Raw genomic sequence first — 19,780 nt, forward strand, 5'->3', positions numbered from 1 at the left:
TCTGCAGAGCTCGTTACGTAACGTCCCCTCGTCTCCTCGTCCCCTTGTCTCCTCGTCTCCTCGTGGTTTCCTCTCCCGTCCAGGATGTTCAGAGTCGCCACGTCGTCCAGTTTATTTTCTCTTCCACTCGAGCGGCTTCGTCCCGAAATAACTCGAAGTTACACCGTCCTGATGGTTTCCTGTCTCCAGAAGAACTCCACCTCTAGAACACCTCTAGAACAACTCTAGAACACCTCTAGAACAACTCTAGAACACCTCTAGAACAACTCTAGAACAACTCCACCTCCATAACTGTAACTTCGATGACTTCATTGTAACTTAAATAAGATACTTTTGAATTGAGATACTTTTTAAATAGCTTAATACTTTCTAAAACCTGTTACCTCCTTGCGTTGAGCTGGTCTCATTTGGAGTCATAAGCGTGTCATGTGACCTCGGTGATAAAATGGAGACTCACCTATCGTCAGCGGTCCCATCAAACTTTTCCAACGGCCTCTACTGAGTTCTACTGGTCTCGACTGGCTCACTGGTGTCAGTACTGGTTTGTTCTGGTCCAGCCGAGGTGCCAGGTTCTGATCGGCTCCTTGTAATCCTGCGAGTAAGACGTTGTACTTCCTCAGCGGACGTTGTACTTTTACAGCGAGCGGTGAAGTACTTTGCGTAGTACAGCGGCGGTGAGCGTGAAGTAATCCTGCAGCAGAGCGAGCGCTCTCAGGGTGTCAGACGGTATTCTGGGAGCTGCCCTGCCCATCCTGTAGAGAGGGAGGAAGAGGGGGAGGAAGAGGGAGGTGAGGGAGGGGGCAGGATGTGAAGGAGAGGAGAGAGGAGAGGGGGAACATGTCAGAAGACGAGTGGAGCGATGGAGACGACGGAGCGGGGCTCCGGTTTGGAGCAGAACTGGGTCAGACCGAGACGCTGAACGGAGGCCATTTCAGGTCCAGTTACGCAACAGCACGCCGTCTCCGTTAGCAACAGAGACGCAACGCCTCGAATTATGTAAAGTTCTGCTTCTACACACATATATATATATATATATATATATATATATATATATATATATATATATATATATATATATATATATATATATAGCTGCATTCTCTCTCCTGACCACCAGGGGGCGACTCCTCTGGTTGTATAGAAGTCTATGCTTCATTTGTTAGAGCTGGGTTCTCTCTCCTGTGTGTGTGTGTGTGTGTGTGTGTGTGTGTGTGTGTGTGTGTGTGTGTGTGCATGACAATGCGGACAGCAGGAGGACATGTCGGACCAAAAAAATAAATCTCGACAAAAGATTAGAAGTACTTCCTGTGACTCACACTTCCTGTTTCCTTGTCTGGGTTGCCAAGGAAACGGATGTTTGGCAGGAAGAAGTCGAGAAGCTGGACAACGCTGATAAAACACACACACACACACACACACACACACACACACACACTACTCTACTCGTTACATCTCACTCCATTACATTAATCCAAAGGTACTTTTCAGAAATATATAAATATATATATATATATATATATATATATATATATATATATATTATAATTTATCTTTTTTTAATAGGATTCTAAAGAAAAACAATAAATAAAATATATATAAATGCAATGTCTTGTCCTTTGACTCGTGTCGATGACTTTTACTCGTTTAATAAAGTTATTTATTATTCATGATTCATGAGATTATTTCATTATGCAGCGAAGACGAGTTCCAGTTGTGGTCAAAAGAGAGAAGCATTCATTGTTAGGTGTGAACAGGATGTGTGTGTGTGTGTGTGTGTGTGTGTGTGTGTGTGTGTGTGTGTGTGTGTGTGTGTGTGTGTGTGTGTGTGTCTGAAAATGGAGCTCCCTTGGCCATTACCATGGTAACCAATGGCAGGCGCTGATAAAACACTGTATTTTCATCTCTCACACAGACACACAATCACACACACTTCATCTTGTCAAGTTTCTCACATCCCTTGGAGCCTCCACTCTGAGAGGATCTGTGTCCTTCAGGCCGACCTGGAGCCCCGTGAGCGCCGCCTGGAGGCGGAAACGTTCATCACGGCGACAGTAAAAGGCCCCGCCCCTTCAGGACGGACGCTAAAATATTTCACTCTCGGTTTCGTCTTCGCAAAACAGTGCTCGTCGTCGCTTTGCGTTACGTTCACGCGGCAGAAACGACGACAACAGTGGCGAACACTACGGCACAACGTGAGTCGACACAGCATCGTATCGCGATACAGAAAATAATCGACACAGCATCGTATCGCGATACAGAAAATAATCGACACAGCATCGTATCGCGATACGTGCCGATACTGTGTTGATGCATGGAAGCCAAGAATCCATCTTTTACTGTATCAATTATTCACTTTTTGGTCCGAGAATTTGGTCCTAATCACTTGCTTTTAACAAGAAACACGCCACTAGAAACAAGTCGCGAGGAACAAGTCGCTAGAAACAAGTCGCGAGGAACAAGTCGCTAGAAACAAGTCGCGAGGAACAAGTCGCGAGGAACAAGTCGCGAGGGACAAGTCGCGAGGGACAAGTCGCGAGGGACAAGTCGCGAGGGACAAGTTGCTAGAAACAAGTTGTTAGAAACAACTTGGACAGGGGGACAGGTAGACACGGAAACAGGTGGACAGGTGGACAGGTGGACAGGTAGACGGGTGGACAGGTGGACAGGTAGACAGGTGGACAGGTGGACAGGTGGACAGGTAGACAGGTGGACAGGTGGACAGGTGGACAGGTAGACAGGTGGACAGGTGGACAGGTGGACAGGTAGACAGGTAGACAGGTGGACAGGTGGACAGGTAGACGGGTCAGAGCTCGTAACGGCTTGTGGTCTTCTCTTGGGAAACAACGAATGACGGAACCAGAACAGAGAAGTTCATGAACATCAAAGCTGCACAAGAACAAGAGGAAGAAGAGGAGGAAGAAGAAGAAGAGGAAGAAGAAGAGGAAGAAGAAGAAGAGGAGGAAAAGGAGAAAGACGATCCACTTCCTGTTTGAAGTGTTTGAGAACGATCATCTCTTCAGATAGACGGTCTGAGAATACGGCCTACACACTCTCTGCTGAGCTTACATAACACACACACACACATACACACACGCATACACATACACACGCACGCGCACACACACACACACACACACACACACACACCGAATGTGATGCTGGAGGAAACAGGAAATAAAAAGACATCCCTCAGAGAGATGGAGGGAGGAAAGGAGCGATAGAAAAGAAAAAGAAAAAACGGAGATGACGACGAGGTAGGACAGACAGTTAAAGGAAAGGAGGGAAGGAAAAGAGGAAGGAAAGAGGAGGTGAAGGAGAATAAAGATATAAGATGGGGGGAAAGGGAAAGATGGATGTCAGAAAGGAAAGAAGATGAAAAAAAGGATGAGAGGAAGGAAGTGAATAAGGTGAAATGAAGAGAGAAGAAAGGGATTAAAGGAGCAGAGACAGAAGAGGAAGAAAAGAGAGTAAAGGATGGAGGAGTTAAGGAAAGGAGGCAACTGTTAGGTGAGGAAGAAGAAGAGGAATAAATGTAGCAGGTAAGGAAAAGAGGGAAGGAATGCTGGAGAGAAGGAAAGGAGAGGAAGGGAGAAAGGAAAAGAGAGGACGAAAGGTTGCAAGGAAGCAAATAATGGAAGAGGGAAGGAGATGAAGGAAAGAGAAGGAATGAATGAGGAAGACAGCAAAGGGAAGAGCGAAGGAATGCAGATAGGGAAGAAAGGAAAGGAAGGGAGGAGGCAAGGTAACGAGGGAAGGAAAGGACGAGTGGAAAAGATGACAAGAGGTTAAAAAAAATGGTTAAGTTTAAAGAAAAAATGTCACGACTTTGAAAGTTACAGAGCGGCAGCAAGTCACACACACACACACACACACACACACACACACACACACACACACACACACACACACAGCTGCAGAGAGAGAGACTCACCCAGAAGATCACCGACTCGTTCTCCATGATGATGATGAACTGAAAAGAAGAGGAAGGACTGATGGAGAGAGGAAGAGGAAGAGAGGAAGAGGAGAGAGATGATGGAGGGTGGAAAAGAAGAAGGAAGAGAAGAAGAAGAGGAAGAGGAGGTGTATCTGGAGACGAATAGAGAGAAGAAGAGGAGGGAGAGAGGCAGGATGAGTGGAAGGCTGGTCGCTCAGCCCACACACTGCATGACACACACACCGCACAACACAGTGTGTGTGTGTGCGTGTGTGTGTGAGCGTGCACGTGCGAGTGCACACGTTGTCTCCCACTCTAATGCGTGGGAGAGAAAACACACCTCTCTCTCTCTCTCTCTCTCTCTTTTGAGAGAGAGAGAGAGAGAGAGAGGGGGGGGGGGGGGGCAGCGTGGGTGTGGAGGAGCGGCCCCGTCGTCATGGCAACGACGAAACAGCAAAGGAAAAAAAAATCATCCCCATCATCTTCATCATCATCTTCATCACTGGCCGACGATGACGAGTCGCGTCGCCGGACGATGAAGAGTCACAACGCGTATGTTTAGTTTAAGGATGTTTAGTTTCTAGGAGACCGGCATCGACCAATCGGAGCGCCACGTGGCCGCCGGTGTCACGTGACCTCCTCCCTCCTCTTCCTCCTCCTCCTCTTCCTCACACGAGGAGATGAAGAGGGTGTTTTCCCCACGTGAACCTCAGGCAGAGGCAGGAAGCCAAGAATCACTGAGAGCTTCACATCACTGTTACACAGAGTACACACAGTACACACCCCAGTACACACAGTATATAAACACCAGTATACACATCAGTGCTCTGGTAATATCAACAGTGGTAGTACACATGTCGATAGCATACATGTGTAGTATACGTGTCAGTAGTATATACATCTGAATACACAACCAACACTTCATTACGTTAAAGTACAACGTTGTGATGACGCATATTTTATAGCTTTTTAACACGACAGAACCAACACTACCTCTTTAGTCCACAGGGGGCGACAGAACCAACACTACCTCTTTAGTCCACAGGGGGCACTAGAACCAACACTACCTCTTTAGTCCACAGGGGGCGCTAGAACCAACACTACCTCTTTAGTCCACAGGGGGCGCTAGAACCAACACTACCTCTTTAGTCCACAGGGGGCACTAGAACCAACACTACCTCTTTAGTCCACAGGGGGCGACAGAACCAACACTACCTCTTTAGTCCACAGGGGGCACTAGAACCAACACTACCTCTTTAGTCCACAGGGGGCGACAGAACCAACACTACCTCTTTAGTCCACAGGGGGCGCTAAAACAACACTAAAGGAGGTTCCTGGTGGTGACTTTAACTTACTGAACATAAATGTGACGCAGGTGGATTTTGGGAATTCGTGAAAATAAATTCATTTTAACACATTTCGTTCTGTCAGAAAAAACCTGGTGAACTTTTTCACAAGTATGAGATGTAAAGATCAAGTGCATTTAGATCACATATTTAACATAGAAATGTCACAATATTACCTCATAATAATATGAATTATTCATATTTAAACAGAGCATATTCGTTCATATTAATTAATGAATTAAAAATATCATTAAAGAGCTACAAATGATTTTCAGACAGTTTGAGCTGAAGTTACAAACATAAATGTTTTTACTGTTTACTCTGAGGGCCTCCATTTGTTTTTTTATATTTCCTAAGTATATTCTGGATTATTTATACACACTTTCCTACTTCCTTCCTTCTGAGATGAATAAAGTTTTATGATGCAAACAGACTGAAATCAGCTGTTTGTGTCTCTGCTGCAGTCGCAGCGCCATCTGCTGCCTGAAGGAGGCTGTGCACCGATTTAGGAGATATATATATATATATATATATATATATATATATATATATAGCTGAAGTTACAACAAACAAAACATAAATAAATAAAATGTGTAAACACAACTTTTTAACCATCTAAATGTTTTTATTTCAGCTGATCGGGTGATGAAGCTGATAAAGCTGATGAAGGTGATGAAGGTGATGAAGCTGATGAAGCTGATGGTGTATTTAGAGCAGAGAGAATGTTTTCATTCATCAGTCGGTCAAAAGAATTGAACCCTCGTTGCTGTTCCTGCTCTCCAGGGGTGCGCTTGTTTCATGCCTCAGTGTGTCCCAGCAGCAGCTCCATCTTGGTTTAGGGGTGCGCTTGTTTCATGCCTCAGTGTGTCCCAGCAGCAGCAGCAGCTCCATGCCGGCTCAGGGGTGCGCTTGCTTCACTCCCCGGCGCGTCCCTGCAGCAGCAGGTCCATGTAGGCTCCCGTCACCAGACTCTCCTGAGAGACGCTCAGCTTCTCCATCAGCTGCTCAGCCACCTGCCAAGTACAGCGTGTACTAGTACTTTAGTACTAGTACTTTCGGATGCTGGTGTACTAGTGACACAGGTAGAGTGTGTACTTGTACTTGTGTACTTTTAGATGCTGGTGTACTAGTGACACAGGTAGAAGTTTAACGTATACAGACTGACCTGCTGTCCGTCTTCAACCGTCTGATCTGGACGCATCACGACCTGAACAAACAACAACAACAAACAATGTGGAGGATGTACCTGTGTGAGTGTGAGTGTGTGTGTGTGTGTGAGTGTGAGTGTGAGTGTGTGTGTGAGTGTGTGTGTGTGTGTGAGTGTGTGTGTGAGTGTGTGTGTGTGTGTGAGTGTGTGTGTGTGTGAGTGTGTGTGTACCTCCAGCTCCATGTAGTCCCCTAGCCCCTCTACGGCGTCTAGGTGCACTCTGGTCTGTCCGATGAGGAACAGCCGGCGCTGCTTTCTCACCTCTCCTGTGACCCCGAGGGCGTCGGACAGCACGGACTACATGACAGCACACACAGATGCACGCATGCACACACAGACGCGTGCACACACGCGCACACGCACGCACACACGCAAGCGCACATGCACGCTCACACGCAGACGCACACAGACACATAGGGACCAACACACACATTAGCAGCTGGCTGTGTTTTGTGAGCGATGCATTGTGGTTGCTAGGTTACCCTCAGGCTGGCCGGGGCGCCGGTGGGGCTGATGGAGAAGCGGGACAGTTTGGGCCCGGCGGTGTCGGGGCGCTCGTAGAAGATCAGCTGACCGGACCCGTCCTGACCAACAAACAAACAAACAAACAAACAGTGCACAGGCGGTTTATACATCTATTATGATTCAATATTTGTTTTTATTTTGTTTTGAATCTTTTCTTTCATTTTTGTTATTTCCAACATTTTATTGGATGGATTTTTTTTTTGTTGTTGTCATAATTAGAATTTTTTTGTGTGATATTTTTATGTAATATATGGAAATGGGCTTCCATAAATTATGACTAAAACAACAAATAAAAAAATAAATAATCAAGACCAAATCCCCCCCAAAAAAATAATAATAATAATTCGTAGAGCCTTTTTTTCGGAGACTTCTTTTTTTTTAATAGATTTTTTTTTCGTTGACTAAAAATCTATGAAAACAAAAAAAGGTTTTTTTTTTGGTTTTGGTCCTAATTATTTTAGTAATTATTATTCTTTTTTTCCCACACCATGAGGTCCCTCAGCTTCAGGCGTCCTCGGCCGCAGTGGAAGAACGTGTCGTGCTGCCTGATGACCGTGCCCTCTGATTGGCTGAGCTCGGCGGCCATCTTGGCGAACAGCGCCGGGTCGCTCACTCTCGCTTTGATCTCCACGTTGGACGGCATGTCTCTACTGAGCATGTGCAGAACAGAGGGAACCAGGAAGTCAGAGTGCTGATTAGAGGCTGATGAACTGATGATTACAAACTGATAATAATCAATGAGTTCATCAATCGAACGGTGAATCTGCTTTGAAAAAAGTACAAATAAATAATTTAAAAAGTTAGCGTGAGACAAGAATACCTGCACATGTACACAGAGAATAAATCCTTAAATACACATTTAACTTTATCAACTGATGGGTGGTAAAGACAACATAATGCTTTTTATATCATTATTTTATATATTTATATTTATTTATTGAAGTTACTTCTTTTCTGCTGGTAAAATGTTACTTAAAAAACAGTATAAACAATGACAAAAATAAAGTTTATTATTTGCCACAATTAAAAAAAACATAAAAAATAGATATCATAGTGCAGGAACATAACCTCAATGTTAAAATGTCACAATATTATAGAGTTTAGAACCATTGATGTACATTAATGTTAATATACAATGATTGCATTATATTGATGGCACAGAAGGCCCGCCTCTCGATTTACTCGATTGGACGATGTAGAAAATAAATCCGCCAATCACGTCGAAGAATAGAAGTTTTTCTTTGGAGCTGAATTACAGTGATGCTGGACAATAAATGGTGAATTAAACATGGCGGGCGGTTCACTCGCGACCCAAAGAGTGGCTCTTATTAATCGAGACTAACCGCGGAAGAAGTAAAGTGTGTTGTTTTACCTGATCCCGCTGCTGCTGCGTCTCCGCGTGTCAGTGCTTGATTTTACCGCGAAACCCCTCAGGGGGCGGAGCCTTAGCGCCGATCTGAGAGCGGCTAACTTCATACAAAGAGAGCAGGAAGAAGACACCAAACTGACTACAGACCAGTGCGAAGCGACGGGGAGCCTGAGTTAAACAAGGGGTCCTTCCTCATGGATGACCCGCCTCCATTCTATCGCGACGTTCTACGCATGCGTCTACGGACAGTAAAAACAAGTGAAGATGTCTCACTCCGATTTATTCATGCTGCACTCAGGTAACAGCATGCATCACGGTTGACTTTTAAAGAAACACTTTCAAAATGTAAAATGTCATATTAAATAGTCACAGAGTCTGGCAAAGATTAATACTGTGTTAATATTTTGTTCCATTATTAGTAATAGTAATAATACTATCCCCAAAACACAATTAAGCCGTTCCTCTTCTCACAGAGACGATCTATGTTTCTAAGGAGACCACAGTGAAAGAAAATAAAGACGTCTCACTCCATTTAATTTATTCCGCACTGAAGAAAAAAAAGTAGAAGATTAAAGAAAAAGTTTTTTTTTTTTTTTTTTAAAAAAGGGAAAAAATAAAAAGTGTAAAATGTAAAAATAGTATTTCTTTTTTAAATTTGAAAATTTGAAACTTCAGTAACTAAAGTCCGTAGGTTTTCCAAAATTTAACATTTATAATAATGTAATAATAACAAATCAAAAATATATATAATAATTTACAAAAACTAATGTTAATGTTTCTATTTCTGTGATTGGTTGGTTTGCTGGTATGATGTCATGTTGTTGCTGGTTGTGTTTCTTTTTATAGGCGTTTACCTCCACGGCTATCCATGCCAACACACACACACACACACACACACACACAACTACATTTAGCTCGCCGGCTCATCAATACCACTCTGGCATTACTGGGCTACTGGACAGCATCATGTGGGCGAGAGAGAGAGAGAGAGAGAGAGAGCGAGAGCGAGAGAGAGAGAGAGAGAGAGAGAGAGAGAGAGAGAGAGAGAGGGTTTGTCAGAAACTGATCAGGACTGAAGGATTCGGATGAAAAGCACCGCTAAGGAGAAGCAGAGTCGTCTGTGAGTTTGTCTGTGAGTAGATCCTGTAACGCTGAACCCTCCATGATGTCCAGCAGACGAGCTGACAGACTTTATTTGTCAGGTTTCAGGATGACCGTCACCTATTCCAGTAAAGTCGCCAACGCCAGCTTCTTCAGCTTCCACCGGCTGCTGCTGCGCTGGAGAGGAAGCATCTACAAGCTGCTGTACCGAGAGTTCACCGTGTTCCTGCTGCTCTACACGCTGCTGAGCCTCATCTACAGGTAACACTACAGGTAACACAACTCTACAGGTAACACAACACCTGCTGAGCCTCATCTACAGGTAACACTACAGGTAACACAACTCTACAGGTAACACAACACCTGCTGAGCCTCATCTACAGGTAACACTACAGGTAACACAACTCTACAGGTAACACAACACCTGCTGAGCCTCATCTACAGGTAACACAACTCTACAGGTAACACAATACCTGCTCTTGTGCCTGTACTTCTTCTTCTTCTTCTTCTTCTTCTTCTTCTTCTTCTTCTTCTTCTTCTTCTTCTTCTTCTTCTTCTTCTTCTTCCGATTCAAATGGAAAAATGGCCATCTTGGAGTACGGCCATCTTGGAGTACGGCCATCTTGGAATATGGCCATCTTGGAATACGGCCATCTTGGAAATCGGCCATCTTGTTTTTTTTGCAACCAGTGAACAGGAAGTGATGTGTGCAGCTCTTGTTCTACGTGCACTGTGTGTCCTCTGCAGGCTCGTCCTCTCCGACCATCAGAAGAGATTGTTTGAGAAACTTTCCATGTACTGTGACAAGTACGCAGAGCAGATCCCCGTCACCTTCGTTCTGGGTACGTCTAACACCAGAAACATCACTTCACCACTGAAAAAAAAAAAAAAAAAAAAATATATATATATATATATATATATATATATATATATATATATATATATATATATATATATATATATATATACACACACACACACACACACACACACACACACACACACACACACACACACACAGACAGACAGGCAGACAGGGTGCTGTGTTGCCTCATTAGTCGCTGCTAATGGAAACGGATCATTAACATCAGTGACAAGCTGAAAGCTGGTTAAGTGTTTGTGTGTCAGAGAACATGTTGTTTCTGCTTCAGAGCTTCTGCAACATGAAAACAAGAATGAACCTGTGCAGTAATACAAAAACATGAATTCACTTATTAATGTTCAAGTGTATTGTGCTAAACACATTTATTCATACGACTTAACATGAATTCGATGACACGTGTCGCGTGCTGGTGTTTCAGGCTTTTACGTGACTCTGGTGGTGAATCGATGGTGGCATCAGTTCGTTAACCTGCCCTGGCCCGACCGACTCATGGTCCACATCTCCAGGTGAGTCACAGCTACCTGAGGTAGTCCACCAGGACCAGAACCAACACTACCTCTTTAGTCCACAGGGGGCGACAGAACCAACACTACCTCTTTAGTCCACAGGGGGCGACAGAACCAACACTACCTCTTTAGTCCACCGGGGGCACTAGAACCAACACTACCTCTTTAGTCCACAGGGGGCACTAGAACCAACACTACCTCTTTAGTCCACAGGGGGCACTAGAACCAACACTACCTCTTTAGTCCACAGGGGGCGACAGAACCAACACTACCTCTTTAGTCCACAGGGGGCGACAGAACCAACACTACCTCTTTAGTCCACAGGGGGCGACAGAACCAACACTACCTCTTTAGTCCACAGGGGGCACTAGAACCAACACTACCTCTTTTGTCCACAGGGGGCGACAGAACCAACACTACCTCTTTAGTCCACAAAACTAAAGGAAAGTTATTTGTAGTAGCTTTAGGTACAAATTGGAAAGCAGAGCACTTTGGTCGTTGGGAGTCCGTGAAGCTGTGATTGTCTCTGCTTCCCTGCAGTTGTGTTCAAGGTAAAGATGAATATGGCCGCCTGCTGCGCCGGACGCTCGTGCGCTACGTGAACCTGACGTCGCTGCTCATCTTCCGCTCCGTCAGCACGGCCGTCTGCAAACGCTTCCCCACCATGGACCACGTGGTGGAGGCCGGTGAGAGCATGAGAGTATTCATGTACTTGAGTTTTATGTGTACCTGTAATGTCTGTGTGTGTCTGAACTGAAACGTTGAAAGTCAGATGGAGTTCAGCTCCTTCTCGTCTGTTCCTCCTCCTTCCTGTGAGCGGATCATCAGACCCCGGGGATCGGCTCGTTATCGGCCAATTAGAGCCGCTCTCTGAGAGCACGGCTCATTATGATGAACCTTTTTTTATTTTTTATTTAATAAGAACGTCTGTCAGATTTCCGTTTTACATTTGGCAATGCGTTTTCTTTTTTCAAAATCTGCCTGATATTTGAAGCCTTGAGTTCAGCATTATTTCAGTCACCATCTTCGTTTATCGCCGTCACAATTAGTTGTTTTTAGTTTCCATCTTCTTGATTTTGGATCCTTTTGGAAGTCACCATGTTGTTGTTTCTTTCTTCGGCATCTTGGTTTTGGTAGTCGCCATCTTGGTTTTGGAAGTCGCCCTCTTGGTTTTGGAAGTCACCATCTTGGTTTTGGTAGTCGCCATCTTGGTTTTGTAACCAGGACTACAACTGAACTCTAATCTGCTGATGGTTCTCTGCACACATTTGCAGGTTTCATGACTGCAGAGGAGAGGAAAGTGTTTGAGAACATCCGTTCTCCTCACCTGAAGTACTGGATTCCCGTCGTCTGGTTCTCCAACTTGGCGTCTAAAGCTCGACAGGACGGACGCATCCAGGACAGCATCGACCTGCAGAACCTTCTCAACGTGACTCAACACTTTGTATTCTGTCAGAAAAAGAATGTTGAGACATTTAGAGAAACACGATCCCTTCATTTAGAGGAGTAACAAGTACAACCTGTAACTCTGAGATGTAGGACAATAACAAAATCATGGAAGTGCCTCATTAGATGAAGGGATAACCTGTCAATTAGGAAATGCCTCTGAAGGACACACACACACACACACACACACACACACACACACACACACACACACACACACACACACACACACACACCATGTTTTGTGGGTGAACGTGTTTGTTTCTGTCTCAGGAGATGAATCACTTCAGGACTTGGTGTTCCACTCTGTTTGGATACGACTGGGTCGGCGTGCCGCTGGTTTACACGCAGGTTCCTTTATGTTCTACTACATGTTCTACTACATGTTCTACTGCATGTTCTACATCTCGACTACATTTATATTATACTACATGTTCTACTACATTCATGTTATGTTCACATCTGTCTCACCATCTGATCGCATCATCCTCCATCATTACTGTAATTGAATCAGAGCTCTGAACCTCCCACACAGAGAGAGGGATGAACCATGAACCATGAACCCTGAACTCTCTCTCTCTCTCTCTCTCTCTCTCTCTCTCTCTCTCTCTCTCTCTCTCTCTCTCTCTCTCTCTCTCTCTCTCTCTCTCTCCAGGTTGTCACTCTCGCCGTCTACACCTTTTTCTTCGCTTGTCTGATTGGACGTCAGTTCCTGGACCCCGCTCAGCGCTACCCGGGACACGACCTGGACCTCTACGTTCCCGTCTTCACGCTGCTGCAGTTCTTCTTCTACTCCGGCTGGCTGAAGGTTTATTAAACATAACCAAGTACTTTTGTGGACTAAACAAAGTATTAGTTTTGTTACCTGAATGTATCAGAGTACTTCTTTTGCCTAAACCTTACCAAGTATTAGGTTCCTGAACACAACCCAGTACCTTCGTTCTGACTTCCTGTCTGTGGCCACAAGGCCTTTGGTTCCCACCTCTTTAAATCTCTAAAGAAAACCTCTCAAACGCGTGTGACTGACCTCCCGATGTGATTGGTTGCTTACGATCAGGTGGCCGAGCAGCTGATCAACCCATTTGGGGAAGATGACGACGACTTTGAAGCGAACTGGATCATCGACAGGAACCTTCAGGTCAGCAGCCAATCAGAGCGCTCGGCTCATACGCAGGCCCAAGGGCTCTGGAAAGCTTCCACTGGTGGCCGGAAGCTTTAACACAGCAATATACTACTGATTAGTACTTTACACTTCTAGTGCAACAAAACCGCATCAAGCTTAGGACTTGTTTGTTTCACCGTCGTCACTTCCTGCTCACCTGTCCCTCCAGGTGTCTCTGCTGGCTGTGGACGAGATGCACATGAACCTGCCTCACATGACCAAAGACATGTACTGGAACGACTGCGAGGCGCGCCCGCCGTACACGCTGGCCGCCGCCGACTACTGCATCCCGTCGTTCCTCGGCTCCACCACCGACATGGGGTTAACATACGCACATGTCTCGTGCTGCGTTCACAGCAAAAGCGTTGCGAATTCAACACGCGAGTAGATTACATGCAAAGTCAATGCACAAATAATTTATTGTCGAGCGAGTAAACAGACGTGAATATTCGTAACACTTTCGGTGTGAACGCAGCATTACACATTTCAACCACGTGACCCCCTGCGGTCGTTACACAGGAAGTTAGCACTCCTCATTGTTATAGAAATCTTTTTTTATCCAACGTCTCCTCCAGACTCTCTGACATCCTGCAGGTCGATGAGGACAATGGCGACGGTCGTCCACGCCAACAGGAGAATTATTTAGCTTGGCGCCAAGAGTCGGTAATACAGAGTTTTTTTTTACTTTTGATTTTAAACAAGTAAGCATGTTTGTCAGTCAGTAAGCTGGACGGATAACTACTTGACAGATATCAAATATAATCTTAAATGTCATTAGGTCATTAATCAAGGAAGATTTGAATAGTTTTTGGTATGGTTAGCGCAACTTTATACCTAATTTATGAAGTCATTTCTTCAAAATGTTCTCAGACAGCTTTCATTTATGATTTGATTCTCTCTCTAGTTTTTTGTTTGAACAGAATCCTGAACGGACAAACAGTCTTAAGTCTTGAAAGAATATTTAAACTTTTTCTACGGTCATCTCTATGGATGTTTTGCAGGTTCTGGGTCGAGTCCGGCGGCTGCTGAGCGTTCAGGAGCCTCCTGAACTCCGACCTCCTCGACCCATCTTCAAACGACACAGCAGTGACGCAACAGGAAGCTTCTTCCCAGACTTCAGGTTTAGTATTGATCAATTTCAGCACTAAAGGTACCCATATTGGTTGACTTAACAGTCAAGTCTTTAATTTGATCTTCCTTAAATCCATCCAGGGTTAATCATTGTCCAAAGCCCACGGATCTGAGCCCCGCTGCCTTGGACACCTTATCCACCTTAAGGGAGGTCAGCAGCAACCCTCCGTCTCCTGAAAGCCCGCCCTTTACTGGCTTCCCCCGGCTCGTCGTCAGTCCGCCGTTGTCCGGTGACATCTGTCACAGCGTTGATTCTTCTGGCAACGGCGAAGCAGCGAAACCTCAGAACGGACTGGATTCATCCCCCTCTGAAGAGGCCGCAGGCTTGGATAACTCGAGGTAATTCAGTGGCATCACTTCTGACTTTGCGGTCTGACTTTGCGGTCCACTCTGGCCTTAATGAAAACCTTTAATGCTGCTGTTGGAGAACATGGGATTACCAATATGACAAGCAATCACAGTTGGTCTTAGATTTGGTAATAATCTCCTTTTGAGTTGTATAATCCTACCCACACCTTTAACCTTCCCCTGTAGTCTGAGTCTTTCTTTGTATTTCCAGAACCGGCTCCTTGGTTTGTTGTTCCCCAACTCAGTTGGGACCAAAAGAATTCCGATGGACAAATCGCCCACCGATCCGGCCACGGGGGCGCCAGTTCTCCCTCCAGTTCTCCAGGCAGTCGTCCAAAGCTTCGGTCCGAAGCCTGCCGAGCCCCAAGGCTTTGGGACGGCGAAGGCGAGGCCTATCCCGGTTCCAATCCCGACGAGCACCCGTTCCACCTGCCGACACGCTGCAGTTACCCGACACCGAGTACGATCAAGACTTCCAGGGAGTGACAGAGACCGAGGACGACGAGAAGGAAGGAACTAACAACGGCGAAGCGAGCAAAACCCACGATTCCCAGTTGCAGATCTTGGAGAACAAATGAGGGCCACTGAGACGCTCACGTACATGAATACATATGAATCTTAGAGCTGGTGAGGACATTTTACCCAACAAGAAAAGACGAAATGTCCAACTAAAGGAATGTTTTGAAGCCTGGAGTTTGGGTATATCACTTGTTGCCATTTTAGTCACTGGAGACAAATCAAAGAACGCAAAAGACACAAAAGAATCCGAAAACTGGTGATGAACTTTTCATGAATTTACGGTTGCTGCTGCTGAATCACCAAAAACTGTACTTGAAAATATAATAAAGCGTGACAAAAAAAGTAATGAAGTAGTACTTTTGAAGAATAGTGTCACCAAGGCCATTATCAATCGTTCAGCCAATGATGGCATAAGCGTAAGAACTATGCTTCTAGCTAGTTTAAAAAACAAGTACTATTTGTGTTGGTGCCTTTATAATAGTTGTATAGTTTTATTATTGATGATAAAGTTGTCAGCTATGAACCGATAAATGATGAGTTAGAGTTAGGCCGGGTGTTTCGCAAAGGCCAAGCCAACCCGGTTCTGTCCTCTGTCGAAGATGCTGTAGAACTCGGTCAGAAATACATCTCCCAGAATCCACAGGGGGCCTTCGGGGGAAACAATGTCCGCCGCCATGAAACCACTGAAACAGAACTCCTTGTCACCGAGCATCTCCTGAAGACAGAGAGACGGACAGAGACAGACTTTTGAAGATGACATTTTAGGTATCACACAGTATATTTATGTTTAAGTATATTTGTCGTACAAATGGAGCCGAATGCATTATTGTCTCTCTCAGGTCTGAAACATACAACATCAGAAAGAACATAAAAACATCTGAAATGCTGACAAATTATTAGCTTGAATTACAAAAACAAAACCTTTGTCAGTTATATTTTTATAGAAATATTACAAAAGTAGAACAGACATTCTCATTCAGGTCAATGGAGCAGAAACTCTCGAACACCCCAAAGCCTTCTGGACCACACGACTTGATTCGGACCTGACGTGTTAACAAGTGTTCCTTGCTCGCGTTTGACACTAAAACACCCAACCAGCTGCAGAACAAAGCACAGACTCACCTTCTTAACGTATTGCTCGGCAGTCAGAGTGTATTCTGTTCCTCCGAGGACAAACGTCACATGAGGCAAACTGGACATCCTGAGGCAGTCGATGAGGAACTGGAACACCCCAACAAAAAGGTTAAAAGGTCAAATTAGATCACATGTTTACAGATTTCTGCATCTATCTTTCTAAGATGTAAGTCTTGTCCAGAAGGGTCTTGAGAGATTTAGATCACACGATGAAATTAAGGGGTTTAACCTCTCCTATGTTTGTGGGCGTGGCTCCGATCAGCTGGTGGAGGATGATGATGTCAGCGGTCGGGCCGGAGATGAGTGAGGTTCCAGTGTCGACAATCGCCTGGCAACCACGAGGACAGAGGGTGATGGCGCCCTGCACCGCGACACTGAAGGATACACAGAGATTGTTATGTGGCATGTTTTCCTTTCTGTTTTGCTGTTTCACTTTATTTACAGAGTGATTGCACCATTGTCTAATAATCTGATTTGGAGTACCATCTGCTGGTTGTTGCATTTACTGCATAACATATGAATTGTGACCAGCCCACACAATTGTGATGTTGGATGTGGTCCAAAGGGCCACCAAAACGAAGAAAACATTAGGGAGATGAGCACTTGTTAGTAGATGGTCAGGACCTCAGCCTTGAGTACATATTACAGTTACAACAAATTTTCGAATTACTCAGAAACCTTTCCATCCTAATTTGCCAGTAGCCCTTAGCAGTCACAGGAATCCAGTTGATTGGTCCGCTGTACAACGCCTCGTCTTTTCCGCCTAGCAACAGTTCACCTGCTGGGGTGCCGCTGCTTGTTGTCCTGCAGGGACAAAAATCACATTGAAGTTCACAAACTGGAATTTATTCTTCGTTTATTTTCTGTTTTATGGACCCTCTGACTCCTGGAAAATCTTTGAAATCTCTGCAACTCTTAAAATTCTCTGGATCCAAAGACCAAATATCTCAAACCATTCCCCCAAAAAAAGTCAGTAAGTTATTTGTCCAACCAAAACATTCTACCAATAAATTCAGAAACCAGAAACCCTTAAACTACCTTGAAACCCATGCAATCTTCTGCAACTCTTGGACTCTTGTGAACCCGTCAGGAACCACTGAACAGGACCATCCCAAAAACTGGGAGACTAAACGATTGGGACTACCCTGAAGAATGCGCTAAATCTTCGTGAACCTCTGGGCGCTCCATGAACTCTTGGAGATCCCTGAAAATCTTGAGCTCTTCTGACTCTCATGTGAAACAAGGGACACCTTGTGTATCACCTGAAACCCAGTTGGACCACCTGGAACAGGTAGAAACAACAAAATATTCTCCTCACTCCAATGGACCCTTGAACGGGTTATCCTGGTGAGCTTTCCCCAGTGAATGCCCTAAAATAGACAAACTGGTGAGTTATGGCATTAGTCTGGAAAAAAAAGGAGGTGGGACCTGCTCAGGAAGAAGGAGAAGATCGGCTCCTCCACCACCTTCTCCGCCAACATGTTGTCGAAAACGGGGTTTCCAAGGATCTCAGCCAGGGACGGGTAACCCATCCCCAGAACGCCGTCAAACTTCGATCGCACAAACACAGAACCGGGCTCGTAGACCGACTCCCCGAACTCCTGGTTCAGGGCGATGAGACTCTCGATCTGGAACCGAAGATGAATGTAACCTTTTTAACTGTATTATTATTTACTGCCTGTGTGCATTTATACATGTATCAGGATCAATCAGGATGACATCGTAGCGTTGACGTGGGTCGTAGAGACCTTCAGCGTCTCTCGGGCCATGACTCCGAGCAGGTGTCCGGATCCGTAGTGGATCCCAAACGTCCGACCGTCATGACGGAATGAAGTGGACTCAAACGCCTTGAAACGCCTGTGTGACGCTGTGAAAACACACACACACACACACACACACACACACACACACACACACACACACAGACCTTGAACTTCTTATCACAGTCAGGGACACACTAAACTCTGCTGTCATACCAACCTGACCTGTTCTGTAGTGTCACATTGTCTTGTGAGTAACGTGTAGTGGAGGGTTGTGAAAAGTTGTGTAGTGTTGTGTAGTACCACAGGCTTGGCTGACGCAGTAGGTCGACGGCACCCAGAGGTCGGATGAGCCGGTGTCAAAAACCACAGAGAAGTTCTGCGCCGGAGTCCCCAAAGAGATTTCACCGTAATACTGAGCCTGACACACAACAGACACACAATGTGAGTCTGAGCTGAATGGATTCAGTCATTTATACAGACTTCTATACAACCAGAGGAGTCGCCCCCTGGTGGTCAGGAGAGAGAATGCAGCTTTAACACATGAAGCATAGACTTCTATACAACCAGAGGAGTCGCCCCCTGGTGGTCAGGAGAGAGAATGCAGCTTTAACACATGAAGCATAGACTTCTATACAACCAGAGGAGTCGCCCCCTGGTGGTCAGGAGAGAGAATGCTTACGTCCATGAAGTTGTAGATCTTCTCGCTGGAGCGTCCGAGCCGCAGTGACTGCGTGCCGAGCGGGAAGCACTGAGCGTAGCGCCGGTTGAACATGTCGGGCCGGTGTTCCTTCAGGAACTCCTCCAGCACGCCGTCGGCTCGCAGCTGTGAACGAATTGAACGCACCCGCTTCAGGGGGACCCTGAGGGGGAGGATTTAACTTTCAGGGTTTTTTAAGTGATGGTTCAACATTCTGGTAAAGACGCTCTTTGCCGGGATATGAGAAGATTGTTAGCTTGGCTTAGCACAAAGACTGTAAACAAGGGGAAACTGCTAGCCTGGTTCGGTGTAGCGCCTCGCTAGCTCACTGATTAACTAATTAATTTAATCTGTCTATAAACTGAACTGTAAAAACAACTCATCAAAGCTTTAATCATCTCATCCAACTCAAAACATCAAACTATTCCATTAAAAAAAAAAAAACATGAAAAAGTTGAAAATTTCCTGTAAAAACTTTACATTTCTGGAGTGAAACTAAACTTTAACTGGGAATAAAAGACAAATTGTCAGTAAAGTAAAAAAATTGCGGGAACATTTTTGTTCCTTCTTCATCCGACTCGGCTAAAGCAGAAAGTAGTTGTATTTGTACACACAGGTGTGTGTATTTGTACACACACCTGTGTGTTTCCTACCTGACCAGCGCACAGCTCGTCCATGTCCACAGCAGCAGCAGCAGCAGCTTCAACAT

The 19,780-nt window shown here is 45.2% G+C and overlaps 4 protein-coding genes across 12 annotated transcripts in view; 1 reads left to right on the forward strand and 3 right to left on the reverse strand.

Annotated features, from left to right (window-relative positions):
* shank3b (SH3 and multiple ankyrin repeat domains 3b) overlaps positions 1–4,184 on the reverse strand; it is a 21,679-nt gene extending 17,495 nt beyond the window's left edge. For all 8 annotated transcript variants that reach the window (XM_068586338.1, XM_068586336.1, XM_068586341.1 and 5 more), the window contains exons 1-2: positions 3,932–4,184; positions 458–752 (exon numbers count right to left, since the gene is read on the reverse strand). The gene's annotated coding sequence lies outside the window, so the exon portion shown is untranslated. The remainder of the gene's footprint in view (positions 1–457; positions 753–3,931) is intronic.
* A 1,743-nt stretch (positions 4,185–5,927) lies between these two features.
* LOC137791704 (uncharacterized) lies at positions 5,928–8,585 on the reverse strand. Of its 2 annotated transcripts, XM_068586835.1 has the most exons (6): positions 8,385–8,585; positions 7,500–7,662; positions 6,970–7,071; positions 6,659–6,784; positions 6,446–6,487; positions 5,928–6,293 (listed from the first exon to the last, which is right to left on the reverse strand). In XM_068586835.1, exons 1-6 carry the CDS (start codon positions 8,486–8,488, stop codon positions 6,195–6,197), a joined length of 636 nt encoding a protein of 211 aa, XP_068442936.1. In that variant the 5' UTR covers positions 8,489–8,585; the 3' UTR covers positions 5,928–6,194. The 2 variants fall into 2 exon arrangements, with proteins under 2 accessions (XP_068442936.1, XP_068442937.1); XM_068586836.1 differs by lacking the exon at positions 6,446–6,487.
* Positions 8,586–9,591: 1,006 nt separating this feature from the next.
* Positions 9,592–15,751, forward strand: LOC137791594 (bestrophin-3-like). Its single transcript, XM_068586653.1, has 13 exons — positions 9,592–9,743; positions 10,230–10,324; positions 10,784–10,871; positions 11,412–11,557; positions 12,146–12,300; positions 12,591–12,668; positions 12,973–13,125; positions 13,375–13,455; positions 13,649–13,800; positions 14,055–14,142; positions 14,481–14,599; positions 14,692–14,949; positions 15,170–15,751. The coding sequence occupies exons 1-13, from the start codon at positions 9,592–9,594 to the stop codon at positions 15,534–15,536; spliced, it is 1,932 nt and encodes a 643-aa protein (XP_068442754.1). The 3' UTR covers positions 15,537–15,751.
* Positions 15,752–16,005: 254 nt separating this feature from the next.
* Positions 16,006–19,780, reverse strand: nots (nothepsin). Its single transcript, XM_068586436.1, has 9 exons — positions 19,725–19,780; positions 19,054–19,234; positions 18,675–18,792; positions 18,360–18,478; positions 18,040–18,239; positions 17,290–17,415; positions 16,841–16,985; positions 16,600–16,698; positions 16,006–16,192 (listed from the first exon to the last, which is right to left on the reverse strand). The coding sequence occupies exons 1-9, from the start codon at positions 19,778–19,780 to the stop codon at positions 16,022–16,024; spliced, it is 1,215 nt and encodes a 404-aa protein (XP_068442537.1). The 3' UTR covers positions 16,006–16,021.

This window comes from Clinocottus analis, unplaced genomic scaffold (assembly GCF_023055335.1).
Source record: "Clinocottus analis isolate CAN_PGR_092001 unplaced genomic scaffold, fCliAna1.0.p SCAF_20, whole genome shotgun sequence".
Lineage (NCBI taxonomy): Eukaryota > Metazoa > Chordata > Actinopteri > Perciformes > Cottidae > Clinocottus > Clinocottus analis.

Coding starts and splice junctions, on each gene's coding strand:
- LOC137791704 (XM_068586835.1), bottom strand. CDS start 8,488: ATGAAGTTAGCCGCTCTCAGATCGGCGCTAAGGCTCCGCCCCCTGAGG. Junction 7,663..8,384: donor CGCAGCAGCAGCGGGATCAG/GTAAAACAACAC, acceptor GCACATGCTCAG/TAGAGACATGCCGTCCAACG. Junction 7,072..7,499: donor TGAAGCTGAGGGACCTCATG/GTGTGGGAAAAA, acceptor TTTGTTGGTCAG/GACGGGTCCGGTCAGCTGAT.
- LOC137791594 (XM_068586653.1), top strand. CDS start 9,592: ATGACCGTCACCTATTCCAGTAAAGTCGCCAACGCCAGCTTCTTCAGC. Junction 10,325..10,783: donor CCCCGTCACCTTCGTTCTGG/GTACGTCTAACA, acceptor CTGGTGTTTCAG/GCTTTTACGTGACTCTGGTG. Junction 13,126..13,374: donor TCTACTCCGGCTGGCTGAAG/GTTTATTAAACA, acceptor GCTTACGATCAG/GTGGCCGAGCAGCTGATCAA.
- nots (XM_068586436.1), bottom strand. CDS start 19,780: ATGTTGAAGCTGCTGCTGCTGCTGCTGTGGACATGGACGAGCTGTGCG. Junction 18,240..18,359: donor TGGCCCGAGAGACGCTGAAG/GTCTCTACGACC, acceptor CTTCGGTTCCAG/ATCGAGAGTCTCATCGCCCT. Junction 16,986..17,289: donor TGGCAAATTAGGATGGAAAG/GTTTCTGAGTAA, acceptor TGTATCCTTCAG/TGTCGCGGTGCAGGGCGCCA.